The sequence below is a fragment of the Tachypleus tridentatus genome, chromosome 2, assembly GCF_004210375.1.
Source record: "Tachypleus tridentatus isolate NWPU-2018 chromosome 2, ASM421037v1, whole genome shotgun sequence".
Lineage (NCBI taxonomy): Eukaryota > Metazoa > Arthropoda > Merostomata > Xiphosura > Limulidae > Tachypleus > Tachypleus tridentatus.
Window position 1 is genome coordinate 75,920,460 of NC_134826.1, and position 21,358 is coordinate 75,941,817.

The 21,358-nt window shown below is 32.4% G+C and overlaps 1 protein-coding gene across 1 annotated transcript in view; it reads right to left on the reverse strand.

Moving 5' to 3' along the window:
- Window positions 1-1,605: 1,605 nt before the first annotated feature.
- Window positions 1,606-21,358, reverse strand: part of LOC143244267 (xaa-Pro aminopeptidase ApepP-like) — a 31,537-nt gene continuing 11,784 nt past the window's right edge. The window contains exons 9-20 of the mRNA XM_076488619.1: window positions 19,349-19,433; window positions 18,683-18,793; window positions 18,408-18,494; window positions 15,925-16,037; window positions 13,808-13,957; window positions 13,313-13,373; window positions 11,859-11,928; window positions 10,567-10,671; window positions 8,722-8,796; window positions 3,065-3,141; window positions 2,350-2,448; window positions 1,606-1,837 (exon numbers count right to left, since the gene is read on the reverse strand). Of these exons, the coding sequence (XP_076344734.1) occupies window positions 1,709-1,837; window positions 2,350-2,448; window positions 3,065-3,141; window positions 8,722-8,796; window positions 10,567-10,671; window positions 11,859-11,928; window positions 13,313-13,373; window positions 13,808-13,957; window positions 15,925-16,037; window positions 18,408-18,494; window positions 18,683-18,793; window positions 19,349-19,433 (1,162 nt within the window). The 3' untranslated portion in view covers window positions 1,606-1,708. The remainder of the gene's footprint in view (window positions 1,838-2,349; window positions 2,449-3,064; window positions 3,142-8,721; window positions 8,797-10,566; window positions 10,672-11,858; window positions 11,929-13,312; window positions 13,374-13,807; window positions 13,958-15,924; window positions 16,038-18,407; window positions 18,495-18,682; window positions 18,794-19,348; window positions 19,434-21,358) is intronic.

The window sequence follows — 21,358 nt, forward strand, 5'->3', positions numbered from 1 at the left end:
TGGCTTAAAGTATCTAACACAACAGATAGTAACAAAGTTAACGTTCCTACTGTTGATTAATGTATGTATAACTAAGTTAACGTTCGTACTGTGGCTTAAAATTATCTAATACAACAGATAGTAACAAAGTTAACGATCCGACTGTGGCTTTAAGTATTTAATACAACAGATAGTAACAAAGTTAACGTTCGTACTGTGGCTTAAAGTATCTAATACAACAGATAGTAACAAAGTTAACGTTCCTACTGTGGCTTAATGTATCTAATACAACAGATAGTAACAAAGTTAACGTTCCGACTGTGGCTTAAAGTATTTAATACAACAGATAGTAACAAAGTTAACGTTCCTACCGTGGCTTAATGTATCTAATACAACACATAGTAACAATGTTAACGTTCCTACTGTGGCTTAAAGTATCTAACACAACAGATAGTAACAAAGTTAACGTTCCTACTGTTGATTAATGTATGTATAACTAAGTTAACGTTCCTAATGTGGGTTTACGTTTGTCATATACATTGTCTGCCCTGTTTTAAGTATCAGATCAGGTAAAGACAGCTCAAACTTTACATTCACGAATATACTGAAGTTGTAACTGTGAGTTAAATCATGTTGTGCTTACATGAAAATAACACAAATGGAAACACGGTTCGACAGTGGTAGCCATCTTGATGATATAATCTATATTAATTAAAAGAACATTGTTGTTGGGTATCTTCCTACAAAAAACAAAATTCTTTAATACCTTAATTTTTGTTGTTACTACTAAGCGCCTAATGGTAATCATGTTTTATACGTCATTAAGATAACCCACCAATCAATACCCTACTATCATTTGAAGAAAGTTTTTTCATCATTCATCATAAGGCATACATTGCGCTCATTTCGCCATCTTTTGGCAATCACCTCAAGTATCTGCAAAAATTACTACAATGGAGAAAGAGCGTAGTCGACCTGTGTTTGTTTTGAAAAGAGGGTTTCTCCTCATAGAAGGTAAATAAAAGGTATTTTTGTATCATCACATCAAAGTAGGTAGAAATATTTAAACAAATTTATTAAAAAGAAGCTCCCGGTTACGTACCGGATTGATATTTTCTATCGGAACGCTTTAAGTAATTTCCTTAAGTTTAATTTTAAGAATCCTTTAACACTGATGGTCCTGTCCATAACGTCTTACCTTCAGGAAATATGGTCACATACTGTCTTTAATCAATCTTTTTTCTTACTAATATCATCTCTGTATAACAAAGAATGATTATATTTTTAAAACCTATTTGATTTTTGTTTTTGTTTTTTTAACACAGATGTCCGCCATGTTTAATAATTCATTGCTTAATTTTTTATCAGTTCTTTTGTTTGTTGTTAAGAACAGAGCTATACAATGTGATCTGCCCGGTATGAGTTTTTAATTAATAATTCAGCCACTAGATGTCAGGTAACATTGAAAATGTCTTCAAGTAATTGAAATACGTAATTTTATATTTATTTCCGGCGACTTTATAATAAAATGTATTCTGAATGATGGCGGCCAATAAAGCATCTGCTCGTGACACCAGGTTGCTGTTAGTAACCCAAATGCATTTGTGTGTAAGTATCGTAAGGAAAGATAATAAAATCAAGTTTATTAGAGAAAACATTTAATACAGACATGTGATAAGACGAAATTAAAGAGAAAGTTAACATAGAGTTATAAACATTTCAACTGGCTTTAGCATGACCTAGTGAGGTTAAATGTCTTCCTGATGACCCAGTTCAGAGCTCGAGATTTTCCTTGTTGTCGTAGAGCTGGGCCTATTATTCTCCTTATATCAGTGTTGTAGTTGTTAAGCCACTGAAGCTTGAGAATAAATAACATTTTGTTATACATTTTCTTCAACAGACCTGCTCAATAGACAGTCTGAAAACAAAGAAATACAAACCTTGTGCCCATAGTAAAAAGATCAACCATCCAAGGAAAACATACACAAACACTAAAGAACGACACTACTCATTCAACACACGTGATCTGACGACTATCTTAGTAAAACATATACAAACACTAAAGAACGACACTACTCATTCAATACACGTGATCTGACGACTATCTTAGTAAAACATATACAAACACTAAAGAACGACACTACTCATTCAACACACGTGATCTGACGACTATCTTAGTAAAACATATACAAACACTAAAGAACGACACTACTCATTCAACACACGTGATCTGACGACTATCTTAGTAAAACATATACAAACACTAAAGAACGACACTACTCATTCAATACACGTGATCTGACGACTATCTTAGTAAAAGATATACTAATATTAAGTAATGTTACAGAATGGCTCTTAACTCATAAATACCTGTTTATCGTTCAAAAGTTCTAACTTGATCATATCTGGCTCAAAAGGAACATACGACACAGTTTGGAATTTGTAGTAATTCTTTTTCTGGAAGTTATGCTGGAAAATGTTTGGAATATAATGTTGTTTACAGTAATGATGTTTGTGCACCAGTTAATAATTAACAAAATACAAAAATGTTATTCTTTGACATCTAGTATTTTCTCTTCGAAGTAATTAATTTGGAACAAATAAAAAATAAATTTAAGTTCAAAAGGTAGAAACTGACAAAAACGATAATTTATGTTTCTGTTAACATTGGACGTTATGGAAAATAATTAATATTAATTCTCAGACCTTTTGTGAGACACATGTTTTATGTTAACATTCTTTCAATAGTTGAAAAATTACAATAAGTAGCGGTTATTGTTAACATACTTACATTTCAACGGAAAAGGCTTAAGATAAAATGATAAAACTAACGATTCTTTTCCTCAAACAAATTTTACCCAGAACTAAGAAAAAAACTTAATAATTCTGTGATTACGTCACTTAACACTAATGCGAAATTTAAGACACTTAAGAGACGACGTTTCAAAAGAAACTACAACAAAGTGATGACTGTATGATAAATGTTACATTTTTGTTATAATTTTAACATCAGTATAAAAAATATATTAAATTTTTACCTATGTGTCCTCAAGGAAACATAAGTCATTAACAGAAAGCCACTTACTTCCGTAGTTGCCTCGGTTACCAATAGAAGGTTCTCATGACGAAGTCCAAAGCTGCCTTCTTTGTAAAACGACGGTTCTGTCCAAATAGAAGGTAATAGATGTGAACACTAGTATTTAACTAACAGGTATTTATTTGTATACTGTAATACGTATTTAAATAAGTGGTTATTTACCTGTACATTGTAATACATATTTAACTAACTGGTTATTTACCTGTACACTGTACTACATATTTAACTAGCTGGTTATTTATGTGTAAACTGTAACACATATTTCACTAGCTGATTATTTACCTGTACACTGTACTACATATTTAACTAACTTGTTATTTACCTGTACACTGTATTACATATTTAACCAGATGGTTATTTACCTGTACACTGTAATACATATTTAACCAGCTGGTTATTTATCTGTAAACTATAACACATATTTAACTAGCTGATTATTTACCTGTACACTGTACTACATATTTAACTAACTGGTTATTTACCTGTACATTGTAATACATATTTAACTAACTGGTTATTTACCTGTACACTGTACTACATATTTAACTAGCTGGTTATTTACCTGTACTCTGTAAAACATATTTAACTAGCTGTTTATTTACCTGTACACTGTATTACATATTTAACTAACTGGTTATTTACCTGTACACTGTATTACATATTTAACTAACTGGTTATTTACCTGTGCACTGTAGTACATATTTAACTAACTGGTTATTTACCTGTACACTACACTACATATCTAACTAACTGGTTATTTACCTGTACATTGTAATACGTATTTAACTAACTGGTTATTTACCTGTACACTGTACTACAAATTAACTAACTGGTTATTTACCTGTACACTGTAATACATATCTAACTAACTGGTTATTTACCTGTACACTGTACTACATATTTAACTAACTGGTTATTTACCTATACACTGTATTACATATTTAACTAGCTGTTTATTTATCTGTAAACTATAACAAATATTTAACTAGCTGATTGTTTACCTGTACACTGTACTACATATCTAACTAACTGGCTATTTACCTGTACATTGTAATACATATTTAACTAACTGGTTATTTACCTGTACACTGTACTACATATTTAACTAGCTGGTTATTTATGTGTAAACTGTAACACATATTTCACTAGCTGATTGTTTACCTGTACACTGTACTACATATCTAACTAACTGGCTATTTACCTGTACATTGTAATACATATTTAACTAACTGGTTATTTACCTGTACACTGTACTACATATTTAACTAGCTGGTTGTTTACCTATACATTGTAATACATATTTAACTAACTGGTTATTTACCTGTACACTGTAATACGTATTTAAATAAGTGGTTATTTACCTGTACATTGTAATACATATTTAACTAACTGGTTATTTACCTGTACACTGTACTACATATTTAACTAGCTGGTTATTTATGTGTAAACTGTAACACATATTTCACTAGCTGATTATTTACCTGTACACTGTACTACATATCTAACTAACTGGTTATTTACCTATACATTGTAATACATATTTAACTAACTTGTTATTTACCTGTACACTGTATTACATATTTAACTAGCTGTTTATTTATCTGTAAACTATAACAAATATTTAACTAGCTGATTGTTTACCTGTACACTGTACTACATATCTAACTAACTGGCTATTTACCTGTACATTGTAATACATATTTAACTAACTGGTTATTTACCTGTACACTGTATTACATATTTAACTAACTGGTTATTTACCTATACATTGTAATACATATTTAACTAACTGGTTATTTACCTGTACACTGTAATACGTATTTAAATAAGTGGTTATTTACCTGTACATTGTAATACATATTTAACTAACTGGTTATTTACCTGTACACTGTACTACATATTTAACTAGCTGGTTATTTATGTGTAAACTGTAACACATATTTCACTAGCTGATTATTTACCTGTACACTGTACTACATATTTAACTAACTTGTTATTTACCTGTACACTGTATTACATATTTAACCAGATGGTTATTTACCTGTACACTGTAATACATATTTAACCAGCTGGTTATTTATCTGTAAACTATAACACATATTTAACTAGCTGATTATTTACCTGTACACTGTACTACATATTTAACTAACTGGTTATTTACCTGTACATTGTAATACATATTTAACTAACTGGTTATTTACCTGTACACTGTACTACATATTTAACTAGCTGGTTATTTACCTGTACTCTGTAAAACATATTTAACTAGCTGTTTATTTACCTGTACACTGTATTACATATTTAACTAACTGGTTATTTACCTGTACACTGTATTACATATTTAACTAACTGGTTATTTACCTGTGCACTGTATTACATATTTAACTAACTGGTTATTTACCTGTGCACTGTACTACATATTTAACTAGCTGGTTATTTACCTGTACTCTGTAAAACATATTTAACTAGCTGTTTATTTACCTGTACACTGTATTACATATTTAACTAACTGGTTATTTACCTGTACACTGTAGTACATATTTAACTAACTGGTTATTTACCTGTACACTACACTACATATCTAACTAACTGGTTATTTACCTGTACATTGTAATACGTATTTAACTAACTGGTTATTTACCTGTACACTGTACTACAAATTAACTAACTGGTTATTTCCCTGTACACTGTAATACATATCTAACTAACTGGTTATTTACCTGTACACTGTACTACATATTTAACTAACTGGTTATTTACCTATACATTGTAATACATATTTAACTAACTTGTTATTTACCTGTACACTGTATTACATATTTAACTAGCTGTTTATTTATCTGTAAACTATAACAAATATTTAACTAGCTGATTGTTTACCTGTACACTGTACTACATATCTAACTAACTGGCTATTTACCTGTACATTGTAATACATATTTAACTAACTGGTTATTTACCTGTACACTGTACTACATATTTAACTAGCTGGTTATTTACCTATACATTGTAATACATATTTAACTAACTGGTTATTTACCTGTACACTGTACTACATATTTAACTAGTTGGTTATTTACCTATACATTGTAATACATATTTAACTAACTTGTTATTTACCTGTACACTGTATTACATATTTAACTAGCTGTTTATTTATCTGTAAACTATAACAAATATTTAACTAGCTGATTGTTTACCTGTACACTGTACTACATATCTAACTTACTGGCTATTTACCTGTACATTGTAATACATATTTAACTAACTGGTTATTTACCTGTACATTGTAATACATATTTAACTAACTGGTTATTTACCTGTACATTGTAATACATATTTAACTAACTGGTTATTTACCTGTACATTGTAATACATATTTAACTAACTGGTTATTTACCTGTACACTTTGCTACATACTTAACTAACTGGTTATTTACCTGTACACTGTACTACATATTAACTAACTGGTTATTTACCTGTACATTGTAATACATATTTAACTAACTGGTTATTTACCTGTACACTTTGCTACATACTTAACTAACTGGTTATTTACCTGTACACTGTACTACATATCTAACTAACTGGCTATTTACCTGTACATTGTAATACATATTTAACTAACTGGTTATTTACCTGTACATTGTAATACATATTTAACTAACTGGTTATTTACCTGTACACTTTGCTACATACTTAACTAACTGGTTATTTACCTGTACACTGTACTACATATTTAACTAACTGGTTATTTACCTGTACACTGTACTACATATTTAACTAGCTGGTTATTTACCTATACATTGTAATACATATTTAACTAGCTGGTTATTTACCTATACATTGTAATACATATTTAACTAACTGGTTATTTACCTGTACACTTTGCTACATACTTAACTAACTGGTTATTTACCTGTACACTGTATTACATATTTAACCAGATGGTTATTTATCTGTACACTGTAATACATATTTAACCAGCTGGTTATTTATCTGTGAGCTATAACACATATTTAACTAGCTGATTGTTTACCTGTACACTGTACTACATATTTAACTAACTGGTTATTTACCTGTACATTGTAATACATATTTAACTAACTGGTTATTTACCTGTACACTGTATTACATATTTAACTAGCTGGTTATTTACCTGTACACTGTATTACATATTTAACTAACTGGTTATTTACCTGTGCACTGTAGTACATATTTAACTAACTGGTTATTTACCTGTACACTACACTACATATCTAACTAACTGGTTATTTACCTGTACATTGTAATACGTATTTAACTAACTGGTTATTTACCTGTACACTGTACTACAAATTAACTAACTGGTTATTTACCTGTACACTGTACTACATATTTAACTAGCTGTTTATTTATCTGTAAACTATAACAAATATTTAACTAGCTGATTGTTTACCTGTACACTGTACTACATATCTAACTAACTGGCTATTTACCTGTACATTGTAATACATATATAACTAACTGGTTATTTACCTGTACACTGTACTACATATTTAACTAGCTGGTTATTTACCTATACATTGTAATACATACTTAACTAACTGGTTATTTACCTGTACACTGTACTACATATTTAACTAACTGGTTATTTACCTGTACACTGTACTACATATTTAACTAGCTGGTTATTTACCTATACATTGTAATACATATTTAACTAGCTGGTTATTTACCTATACATTGTAATACATATTTAACTAACTGGTTATTTACCTGTACACTGTACCACATATTTAACTGACTGGTTATTTACCTGTACACTTTGCTACATATTTAACTAACTGGTTATTTACCTGTACACTGTACTACATATTTAACAAACTGGTTATTTACCTGTACACTGTACCACATATTTAACTAGTTGGTTATTTACCTATACATTGTAATACATATTTAACTAGCTGGTTATTTACCTATACATTGTAATACATATTTAACTAACTGGTTATTTACCTGTACACTGTACCACATATTTAACTGACTGGTTATTTACCTGTACACTTTGCTACATATTTAACTAACTGGTTATTTACCTGTACACTGTACTACATATTTAACAAACTGGTTATTTACCTGTACACTGTACCACATATTTAACTAGCTGGTTATTTACCTATACATTGTAATACATATTTAACTAGCTGGTTATTTACCTATACATTGTACTACATATTTAACAAAGTGGTTATTTACCTGTACACTGTACCACATATTTAACTGACTGGTTACTTACTTGTATACTGTACTACATATTTAACTAGCTGGTTATTTATCTGTACACTGTAATACATATTTAACTAGCTGGTTATTCACCTGTACACTTTGATACATATTTAACTAACCAGTTATTTACCTGTACACTGTACCACATATTTAACTGACTGGTTAGTTACTTGTATACTGTACTACATATTTAACTAGCTGGTTATTTATCTGTACACTGTAATACATATTTAACTAGCTGGTTATTCAGTTGTACACTTTGATACATATTTAACTAACTGGTTATTTATTTGTACACATTTCTATGTGAGTTTTTTAAAAACGGACAAAATATTATAGAAAATTAAGATATTTTGTTGAAGTCAGTAATAGATTACCATCAGTGAGAAACATTCCTGGTTTCAGTTTTGTTCCTCTGTACCCAGAACTGTAATATTCAATACGAGGTGGAACTGCATGAAAAATGTAAAAGTGAAATGAAATTATGTGTATTTTAACAAGTCACAGTTCCTGGTATTTAGTATAAACAAATTATAATTAAAATATGATTTTATGAAATAAATAGAAATTAATCAGTTTTTTCTCATAAAGTATTCCAAAGTGGTTCAGTATGTTGTATTAGTTTAAGAAGGACATTGCTTAGACCTCATGGTAAAATATATTTATTATTAACAAGTATTATTTCAAATAATAACGTCTCTACAAACTATATAAGTAATCGGTTGCCAGTGTAACATCAGGTAAATTAATGTTTTATTCTCTCTTCTTTCTTACCGTCATCTCGCGGGGAGTTAAGACCAACTGTATCAGTTATACAGGGGACTGTTAGCCGCATCTCGTGGTGAGATCAGACCACTGTATCAGTTCTACAGGGGACTGTAAGCGCCATCTCATGGTGAGATCAGACCACCTGTATCAGTTCTACATTCAAACTGTTCACCAGAGACTATCACTCAAATATACAAGGTTTATATCCGTCCGTTAATAGAATACGCATGCCAAGTCACATATAATATCTAACAACACACTACAGAAAGTCCAAGTACAACAAAATAAAATACTAGGAGCAGCAAACAGATTACCATCATACACACACGTAAACTATGTACACCAAATCAGTAACCTACCAACTTTTAAAAACAGACTCACAGAAATATCAAACAAATATTACTTAAAAGCAGAACATAGAAACAAACTAACTGTATCATTATGTAAATTAGCCAGTGCACCTACAAAATACACTTCACCATATAACATGTTTCAACAATCACAAATCACTCAACAAAATACATAATCACAGATAAAATAAATTCATGTTTATATTTATTTCGTTTTCAGATCTCGGGCACAGGACAGGTAAATCTTTCGGCGCCTGTCCTGTGAAAGTGGATTTTCTCGGGGCACTCCCGTTTCCCCCCACATCCAAATCTCAGACATTAGATATTTAGATCCCAGACAACAATATTGTCCAGCCCTGAATCGGGTCGTTTTGTGTTGACAGTTACATAGACGTCTGCTTGTCTGGCTCTGGCCTGGCTAACTTCTTCGGTGCCGCCTTTGTTTCACTCTTTCTCTCCCGATAATTTTATAATGCCCCATCTTCACTTCATACCTCAAACAAGTAAAAAATTAAATACAGGCAAAGTTTCAAGTTCAGTTAAATAACATCCCACGAAGAGGAACCACAACGTTCCTGACCACCCCAGTTGGGGAGGGAATTCTTCAGACTACTCTCTCTCTAAACTAAACCCCTGCCGCGTTCATTTGCTTTGAGCGTCATCATATGATGAGATCATTTTCATTTAGTTTTTAACAAAGTGTGTAACTTATTGGCGAGAACATTAGTTTTGATTTCCTGGAGCAGTATATGGTGAGATAAACAACTGGTAAGAATATATTTTATTATCATGAAAGTATATTTTACGTAGTTATCATTTATGTATATTTGAAAAGAATTTACAAAAGTTTAGTGAGATATAAATAAATTATGAAAATATATTCCAGAAATAGTGAATATATTTGTTGGTTAGTTTATAGTAAACATTTTTGCTGCTAGGATTTTCGAAGACAAATATACCTCATATCTAATCCACCTGTCGGACACAAGGATTTATAATGAAAAATATTTCAGTGAAAACTATTCATACTTATGTCTTGTTATGTATTAATGACTTTTTAAACGTGTTTCTATTTACTTGTGGTCTTACAGTGCTAGTACTTACATTCATGAATGGTTAAAAATGACCCAACTCCATGACCTGAGCCGTGTGGATAATCCAGACCTATTTCATACAGATGCAACCTCAGAAGTACGTCAACATCAGTGTCTGTACAAGACAAGGTGTAGTAATGTTTCAGATAGAAGTTAACTAGAATTCCTGGACTTACAGCTTACAAGTTCTGAAACACTCTAGAAACCAGGTGCACTTTATTAACCTATACGATCATAAGTTCTAGTTACCAGTTTTTACCATACTTGTCAGATGCTGAGCTACTGATGTCTTCATATAAGTCCTGAGAAAAGCTATTTTCTGTGTTGGTAGCAGTCAGGGTTCGATTCTTAATCAGCTTGATAAAAGTTTTGACAGCATGAGGTATCTGACAGTTATATTTAAACGTTTAGAAGAAGATAATTTAACTTTTGACTACTTCTATACTGGGATCGCTGTGTGTGTAATAAACCTCGAGATGCAAACAGCTTCTGTTATTTTATTTACTTTTCATGTGTGGTTCCATCCTCATTTTTCAGTATATTGTACTTCATGATGGGATAGATCGGTGCAGTCGTATCTTTGGTGTTTAGAACTTTATCGTTTGTTATTTTATTGAAGTGAAACCCTCATTCATAAAAATAGTCCTTTTCAGGACTTGTCTGAAGACTGCAACTGACTGGCAGCCGAAACATAGGCTAAAAGTTACTTAGAGATCAGTTAAGTTGGTTTATAAGTAATTATCGGGCTATTGACCACTACAAAAACTTATATCGTCGCCACGACATGATACAGTTTAAGTACTTCACAATATATACGTTTCATAAAAGATATTTGTTTACAGTAATACATACTTTCAACATTTATACGTTAGTTGATATACACAACTAATAATAATGGTAAGTGATAAGAACTTAACCATGGTAAGTGATAAGAACCTAACCATGGTAAGTGATAAGAACCTAACCATGGTAAGTAATAAGAACGTAATCATTTCCCAAAAATTCTGTTAAGATTTCACAGTGACAATTAAAATCTTGAAACAAAATGGTTGTTATAAACATATGACAAAGAGTTTTTTTTAAATTGAAAGAAATCTGTTACTAAATAACGTTTTTTAAAATAAATATATAATAAAAAATGGAATATTTTTGTTATAAACTTTAATCATTAGAACTCTTTTTTCTACGGTTTTACTGTAACCTCTAGTATAGATAAAATATTCTAATCGGACAGCTAAGTTTATAGTACTTAGGGTTAGGTTCTATATTTAGTTTAAATTTTTCGATAAATGATGCGCTTACCACGAACACCATCTGGAAAAACCAACATGGCAAGATTTATATTTCCCATCAGTACCCGAGTATACATCTCCTATAAACGGGATTAAAACTTTTGATATTTTTCACTTTTAAACATCTGTCACGTACGTTATTTATAATATTTAATGAATGATGTTGATTAGGGACTGTTAGCACAGATAAGCCTCATTTGATTTTGTGTGAAATATAATAAACAATGTATATTAGGCTAATCATAACCCATTCGTTATTATATTAGGTTGTCCAAAATAAATGTAATTTTGAACTGCGAAGTTTGGAAAAGTATAAACCAGTGTTGTAAAAATACTTTAGTTAAAGTAAGCACCATTTGCTTCAAAACGCTTTTACCAACGTGTAACGATGCTGTTTATCAAATTATGCCCCTGATGTAGTAATTAGAGTTTCTACGGTCAATGAACTCCCTGGAAGTTTCTTTTGAAAGCGTTTATTGTTCAAAAGGTTGTCAAAGTGCTTGAAAAAAATAAAGATCTGTAGGGGAAGGGTCTGTGGAATAAGGTGGATGAGGCACAGCCTCAATTCCCAATTCGTTCAATATTTAGAGCGTCATCCTTGACAGGTCTCATACCGTCGATTTTGTTGATCTTCAGTCAGCTCATGTGGAATCCACTTATCCAACTTTTTAGTTTTTCCAATCACACACAGGTGGTTGACAATGCTTGATTTGCTTGTGCCTAACTTTTCTGCAAACTCACTAATTGTTGTGCGAGGGTCTGTCTCAACTGCTTTCTTTATTGTGTTTTCATCTAAGAATGGCTTCCTTCCACAACTTCGTGGTCTTCAAGACTTTCATCTTCATGTCAAAACCTGTACGTTCAGTAACAGATCTATGGTCGAATGACTGGTTGGGGTTCATTGTAGTTTCGGTAGCTTTTCGTCCAAGTTTGAAGTCGTAGAGGAAAATCAGACGAAAGTTCTTCTTGTCCATGCTGCCTTAGGGGTTGCAAAACTTACTCTGAGTAGAGATGAAACAGCAGACAATTAAGACACCTTGCAAGCGACAAACGTTGAATTAAACCAACCAACCAACGATAAGTTACTCCATATTTAACTTCTAAGTGTTGTCGTGAAACTTCCGACATTTATTTCTGAACAACCTAATAACTCATTGAATGGAGACAGAGTGATAACCTTTGACAAAAAATACAACGTAAGTTTGGAATATATCAGTACTGTTTGCAACATTAACGAACTCTCAGTAATGCTAGATCAAAACTGACAAACCAGTGACACAGCTGAGAACGTTTACGTAGCAAAAATTGCAAGTTTGAGTACTTTTTATACTTCTTATGAAACTAGGGTTAACATGTGAAGAAGACAAATGTAACATACGTTTCTAGAAGCGGTACTACTTAACACACAAAATAACTACGAGTGTTTTTCATAATTTATATTTACTTATGAAGAACTGTATTTACCTTTTCAAAATCTGTTGGATTTCCAAAATGCACGGTTCTTGTAATATCTGTTGTTCCATCTCTAAAAACGTGGAACAAACAATGCTGCTCTTATAAAATCAGACAGTGTATAGAACGGTTACAATAAAGGTTAGCTCACCTTCATATGAAACTGTTGATTCTACAGTGTAACTTCTATTATTGTAAAGCAATATATTGAATATATAATAAAAAACTTCTTATTAATTTCCTGTTTTTCTGGTTTTTAATACAGCAATAAAATCAGTAGTCCTGAACCAATCAATACAAGTCTCTTCAAAATCAGTACAAAAATTGCAATTACACGACTGCTCTGCCAGAGGTCTTAATTTTCCATAAATAAGACTATAATAACATTTTCATTACTCACAAAATAATTATTAGAGAATGAGATAATTACTGGAATTTGTTAATAAAATTTCGAGATAATAATAAAATCCCTGCCAATCATGACAGTTCTTGCTGATCTAGACTTACAGATATTGTCCTCCTGTGTCCAGCATGTACATATGATCTTTATCGATTGGTCTGTTCGTTGCTGGCTTTGGCGTATAATGCGGACCTGCTGCATTAGGCCCTGAAGCAGAAATGGTTTCAAAACTGTCTCCTCGGTTTAACTTCTGTTCTCTATAGGGGAAAAAAATCCAGTAATTAATGTTATTTTACTTGATAAATAGCAACAAAGATCTCTTAGTACAAACACGTGCGTTGCCTAGTTATTCAGGGCAAAACAATGTGAATCTTCAAGCTGCTTGCTTACTCAAGACAAAAATATGTGAGCCTTTAGGCAGCGTACTAATTCAAAACGAAAACATGTGAGTCTAACGCTACTTACTTATTCAGGATAAAAACGTAAGGGTATATACGCTGCTTAATTATACGAGAGCCTATAGGGTTATTAAAGAAAAAAATATGTGTCTTTAGATTGCTTATTTATTCTGGACGAAAACATGGAGCGACAAGGCTCCTTACTTATTCAGTACAAACACATGTGGGCCGCTAAAATACTTATTTATTCAGGAGAAAATACGTGGGCCTTTAAGCTGTTTATATATTCAGGACAAAAATGTGTTGGCCTATAGGGTTCCTTGTCATTCAAGAAAAAATAGGTGTGTCTCTAGGGTACCAACTTATACGGAGTCAAAACATATGGACCTCAAGGCTGCTTACTTATTAAAGAGAAAAACATGTAAGCATGTGGGCTGCCCAGTTATCAGGACAAAAATTTGTGGGTTTCTAGGTCGATTACATATTATTCAGCTGAGTTATTCAGGGTAAAAATATTCAGGATAAAAACAAGTGAGCCTCATGGATTATTGAGGACAAAAATACATGAGCACCTAGTCTCCTTACACATTCAGGACAAAAACATGCGAGTCATTAGGCTACCAAGTTATTCAGGACAAAAACATGTGGGCCTCAAGAATACTTACTTATTCAGAACTGAAACATTTGAACCTCTACACTGCATATTTATTCAGTACCAAATCATGTGGTCCTCAAGGCTGCCCAGTTATCCATAAAATAATATGTGAGTCTCTAGTCTGCTTACTTATTCAGTAAAAAACAACAAAAACATGTGGGTTATTAGGCCGCCAAGTTATTCAAGAAACGTCAATCTCCAGGGTGCTTAGTTATTCAGAATGAAAATACTTGGGTTTCTAGGCTGGTTACTTATTCAGAAATATAAATATATGGGTCTTTAGACTGCTTACTTATTTTGGAGGCAAGCATGTGAGACCTTTCGCTGCTTACTATTTCAAAATAAAACATGTGGGCCTCTAGGATACCTCGTTATTCTAGGCTAACATTTTCCTTATTAACTGTTATAACTGTTAATTATTTTGTTTAGTTGCAGGCGTAATTATAGTTTGATATCTTTGGATTTGGTTTTTGCTAAACACCATAATATCGAGTTATTAACATCGCTCGAGTTATGGAGTATTATACTTTACACTTTAATTGAAATTTATAAATTACTTGTTTCCGTAAAACTTTTGAGAACTTAGTTTTGCCCTTATCATATAAACGTACTAAAATAAGGAGTCATATATATTTTGAAAACCAAAGGAACCATGATGAAAATGAAACTTTTCAGGAGTTTGTTATAACTTGAAGTATAGCCGCTTAATCGAGGGGTACTGGATATCAAATCGGATAGCTGATGCGTAATAACAATAAAACTGTTTAATTTCCGCGTTCCAAAGTGACGTCATTAAATTTAGATAGTTATTTATGGTTTGGTTTGTTTGTTTTGGAATTTCGCACAAAGCTACTCGAGGGCTATCTGTGCTAGCCGTCCCTAATTTAGCAGTGTAAAACTAGAGGGAAGGCAACTAGTCGTCATCACCCACTGCCAACTCTTGGGCTACTCTTTTACCAACGAATAGTGGGATTGATCGAACATTATAACGCCCGACGGGGATGCAAACCCGCGACTCTCAGATTACGAGTCGCACGCCTTAACATGCCTGGCCATGCCTTATGGTTTGGATATCGGTGTTGATATTTTAAAGAAACTATAAACCTTAATACCAAATATTAATAACAAAATTCCACTCGCTTCATTAAGAAGGTAAACACATTTAACTCACCCCCTAAACTCTGCTATAGTGGCTGAGGCTTTCAGTTCGTCCCAGGGGATTCCCGCCTTTACTTGTTCTTCCAGCAAAGAAAGGAAGTCAGCCAAAGCCACGGCTTCTCTTATCTACACAAAACACATTAATCCAGAGGGAGCTCATTATTACCACAGCGAGAATAAATGACTTTCATAATGATGACATTTGACCACATTATTTTTCATTATAAATTCACCAAATGAAAAAAAAAAAAGTTTCTAAAGACTTATTAAACACCTTCGGTTATTTAACCTAAGATTAGTGTTGAGTGGATAAGAAAAAAAAAAAAAAAAAGGAATGTCTACAATTTCTTCTTGTTTTTGAATTTCGCGCAAAGCTGCACGAAGGCTATCTGCACTATCCATCCCTAATTTAGTAGTGTAAGACTAGAGGGGAGGCAGCTAGTCATCACCACCCACCACCAACTCTTAGGCTACTCTTTTACTAACGAATAGTGAGATTGGCCGTCACATTATAACGCCCCCACAGCTGAAAGGGCGAGCATGTTTGGTGTGACCGGGATTCAAACCCGTGATCCTCGGATTATGAGTCGAACACCTTAACCCACCTGGCCATGCTGGGCTGGAATGTCTACAGTTATATCTACCTAAAACAAAAAACACTTCTTTACTAAAATATCTTCATGATCTATCTGTTTCATTACTGTTTACACGGTAGCTGTTTATCTTACCTTCATGTTCTACCCGTTTCATTACAGTTTACATTCTAGCTGTTTATCTTACCTTCATGTTCTACCCGTTTCATTACAGTTTACATTCTAGCTGTTTATCTTACCTTCAAGTTCTACCTGTTTCATTACTGTTTACATTATAGTTGTCTATCTTTCCTTCATGTTCTACCTGTTTCATTACTGTTTACATTCTAGCTGTTTATCTTATCTTCATGTTCCACATTTGTCATTACTGTTTACATTATAGCTGTATATTTTGCCTTCATGTTCTATCTGTTTACATTATAGATGTTTATCTTACTTTCAAGTTCTACCTGTTTCATTACTGTTTACATTATAGTTGTCTGTCTTACCTTCATGTTCTATCTGTTTCATTACTGTTTACACAGTAGCTGTTTATCTTACCTTCATGTTCTTCCTGTTTCATTACTGTTTACATTATAGTTGTCTATCTTTCCTTCATGATCTATCTGTTTCATTACTGTTTACACAGTAGCTGTTTATCTTACCTTCATGTTCTTCCTGTTTCATTACTGTTTACATTATAGTTGTCTGTCTTACCTTCATGTTCTATCTGTTTCATTACTGTTTACACAGTAGCTGTTTATCTTACCTTCATGTTCTTCCTGTTTCATTACTGTTTACATTATAGTTGTCTATCTTTCCTTCATGATCTATCTGTTTCATTACTGTTTACACAGTAGCTGTTTATCTTACCTTCATGTTCTTCCTGTTTCATTACTGTTTACATTATAGTTGTCTGTCTTACCTTCATGTTCTATCTGTTTCATTACTGTTTACACAGTAGCTGTTTATCTTACCTTCATGTTCTTCCTGTTTCATTACTGTTTACATTATAGTTGTCTATCTTTCCTTCATGATCTATCTGTTTCATTACTGTTTACACAGTAGCTGTTTATCTTACCTTCATGTTCTTCCTGTTTCATTACTGTTTACATTATAGTTGTCTGTCTTACCTTCATGTTCTATCTGTTTCATTACTGTTTACACAGTAGCTGTTTATCTTACCTTCATGTTCTTCCTGTTTCATTACTGTTTACATTATAGTTGTCTATCTTACCTTCATGTTCTATCTGTTTCATTACTGTTTACACGGTAGCTGTTTATCTTACATTCATGTTCTACCCGTTTCATTATTGTTTACATTATAGCTGTCTATCTTACCTTCATGTTCTACTTGTTTCATTATTGTTTACCATATAGTTATCTATCTTTCCTTCATGTTCTATCTGTTTCATTACTGTTTACATTCTAGCTGTTTATCTTACCCTCATGTTCCACATGTTTCATTATAGTTGTCTATCTTTCTTTCATGTTTTATCTGTTTCATTACTGTTTATATTATTGCTGTCTATCATACCTTCATGTTCTACTTATTTCATTACTGTTTACATTCTAGCTGTTTATTTGCCTTCACATTTTATTTCATTATTGTTTACACAAAAGCTGTTTATCTTACCTTCATTTTCTACCCATTTCATTATTGTAATTTTTGCATAACCCAACTGTTTTACTATGTGGCAATATTTTCTAAAGACACTTTTTATATCATAAAATATTTGCCTTTGATAAGTTTGAGTTATAAAAAAATTACATATTTTTATTATGTTGCATAAGTGGAATATTTTTACACATATGTAAAATCAGTATAAGTGATTAAATCCAAAAAAATAAGTTGGAATAGTTCAAAAACTGATTTGTTTTAAAGTAAGAAATATATACATTTGTTTAAATAAATAATTCTTACATGTGCATTAATCATTCCTTTGATTTCTGTTGGGTTTTTCACAATCTTCATAGAAATCAGCGGTGACTCCCCTACGATCCTCTTAACCTGAAACCCAGGGATAGAAAAGCCTTAATCAGTGACAGATGGCACCAGTCTTTTAGCAACAGAAACATTTTTAAATATATATATCACACACACTTTAACACGCTTCATTTACCTCATGATTGATTTAATGTGTAACCCTCTGTAAATATCACAAACAATTGCTAGAGGGTATAGTTTACTCAAGTTACCTCAGGTATTAAGTTGTAAATGAAGTAGCTGACATGTTCTGGAACTAAAATTTTGTTGACATGCTGTACGAAGTTTCTAAGGTCTTCAGCTAAGTGATCATACTCCAGAACCTAGAAATATTTAATTAATGTTTCAGAAGCTTAATGCTGCACAATGTAAACACTGGTGTTTACTCAAATATCACAAAAACTACATACATTCATGAGTTATCTACCATTCAGCATGTGAAACCTTCAGCTTAAGTTGTCTGATCAGAAAATATTAATAAACACAACCATCATACATCACTAATGTTTTACAGACATATTAATATTGGGGGGAAATGAATAGCAAAACAAGTTAGTGTTAGCTAATATGACATGACAAATAAAGTGTAACAAACCAACATAACAGCAATTCAGTGAAGAAACTACCTATTGTAACACACAGTCACCATTGGATACACCTATGGAGTATATGATAAGAAACTACCTATTGTAACACCCAGTCACCATTGGATACACCTATAGAGTATACGATAAGAAACTACCTAGTGTAACATACAGTAACCATGGATACACCTATAGAATACATGATAAGAAACTAGCTATTTTAACACAAAAAATAACAACACCATGCAATGTAATTAGAACACACTACATGAAAAATAGTTTCTAATTCTCTACCTGAACACAGTTCTTGTTGTTACATCCATTAGTCCTCAAATGGTCCTGGACCTCCAGGGTCACTTGGTGTGACTGAACATATAGTCTAGGTAAGGTAACACATACTTACTCAATTAATATTATTCACTAGGGAAAAACTACGAAGAGTCGTCACATAATCAAAAGTTGATACCTTTATAACACAAGTTAAATCATTGTTGTCTTGGTTAGAAATATGATATCTTCATAATGTTCTAGCTATATCATTTTTATCATGATAAGAAATTTGAGTTACTCTAAATGCAGAATGTACATTTCGATGAGTTTTTTTTTATAAGAAAGTTTTATAATATAGCACTGGACACAGGTCAGTGTTGATATGTCCAATAAAGTATGGTTTTCATCCAAGAGTAAAAAAAAAAAATTAAACTCGTATAAAACCCAAATTTGTTCAAAAGTTTGTGATCACAGATAATGATGTGGACAAAGAGATGCCAGCACTAAGCTCTTCTCAAATCTTTATTACTTTTATGAAACCCATTAAACTGTTGTAGAAGGAAAGTAATTACTGGAACTTAAACTACCCATTTTAAATGTGTGATTTAAAATGTCATCTAATTGAACCTTTAGAGTGTAGTTGATTACGTTCTATTACACTGACCCTCTGTCTAGTGATACTGGTTATTACACGTTAGGTATAGTTTGTTAGGTTCCATCACACTGACACTCTGACCAGTGATACTGGTTACAACAGGTTAGGTGTAGTTTGTTAGGTTCTTTCACACTGACTCACTCACTGACCAGTGATACTGGATAGAACAATTCAGGTGTAGTTTGTTAGCAGGGGCGTAGATTTTTTTACACCCGATGGGAGGGGGATGATCTTTGCAACCACTTATGTGGACTGTTCAATTTGCAAATTAGTAATCTCTGATTACGTGAACCTGAAAGCTGTAAACATGCAGTCACAGAGTAATCTTGTTGCCACAATACTTCAAGGTTTCCATGTAGATTTGTATAAGTGAGGTGTTGTGAACAGTTTTCAAAATGTTAATAGAATAAAGACAAATGTGTCACAAATTAACTGCCACATGAATTTATTCCTGCACACTGTACAGTATAAAAGTTGGCCATTATACTTGACAAGGTTACTAATAATTTTCATTGCATGAATTACGTTTTCAGATATTAATAAAATTAGTAATTACCCTTGATAAGTTTATATCTACTGAAAAACTGTTCATGTTGTTTGATAAAAATAATTAAAATGTCTTTGCGAACTCTTGAAAATTACACATCAATACAATGTAGCATGTAATTATTCATACTTTTCATAGAAGTAAGATTCATTTTGTCCTCTAGTCTGCATGTTCCCAAACGTAGACCTCCTTTGTGCAGATCTGTTTATGAATTATTTCATAAGCTCTTCTATATTTATCTTGTCGACCTTATCTTTGTGAGTGTGACAAACTGCCACATGGTTGAGGTGGCACTGAAACACAGTTGACCTTAACCACGTCTTCAACCGTCTTAATGCAGGCAAGCTGCGTTCACATTCACAGCTGAATACTGGTCATACAAGCAAAATTTTCATAAGAAGAAACACTTCACTAAACATCTGCTGGCTTGTTTCATGCATTTTACAGTAAGCATCCTTTGCACCTTTCAGAGATACTGCTTTTGTTGTTCCTTTGAACATGGGCAACTGAAACTCGAGCAGTTGTGCAAAGATTTCTGGATAGAAGTCTATAACCGAGTTGTCAATCTTGCCAAATGTGATCATGTTCTCAAGTGCCTGATATTGCCTCAATTCATTGTTATCTGCATTGAATCTAGTGGTCAGATGTTCTAGGACTGTGTCTACAACTTCAAAATATTGGCTTCTGTAGTAATCTCTAGCTGTTGCAGAATGGTGTGCTGAGCCATCATATGTGATCCTTCTGGGGGGTCTGTGAATGCGTGGTAGTTCAATAGGCACCAGATCTAGGGAAGTTACCTTTTTCTCAGCTTCATCAAATATCTTGTTGTAAT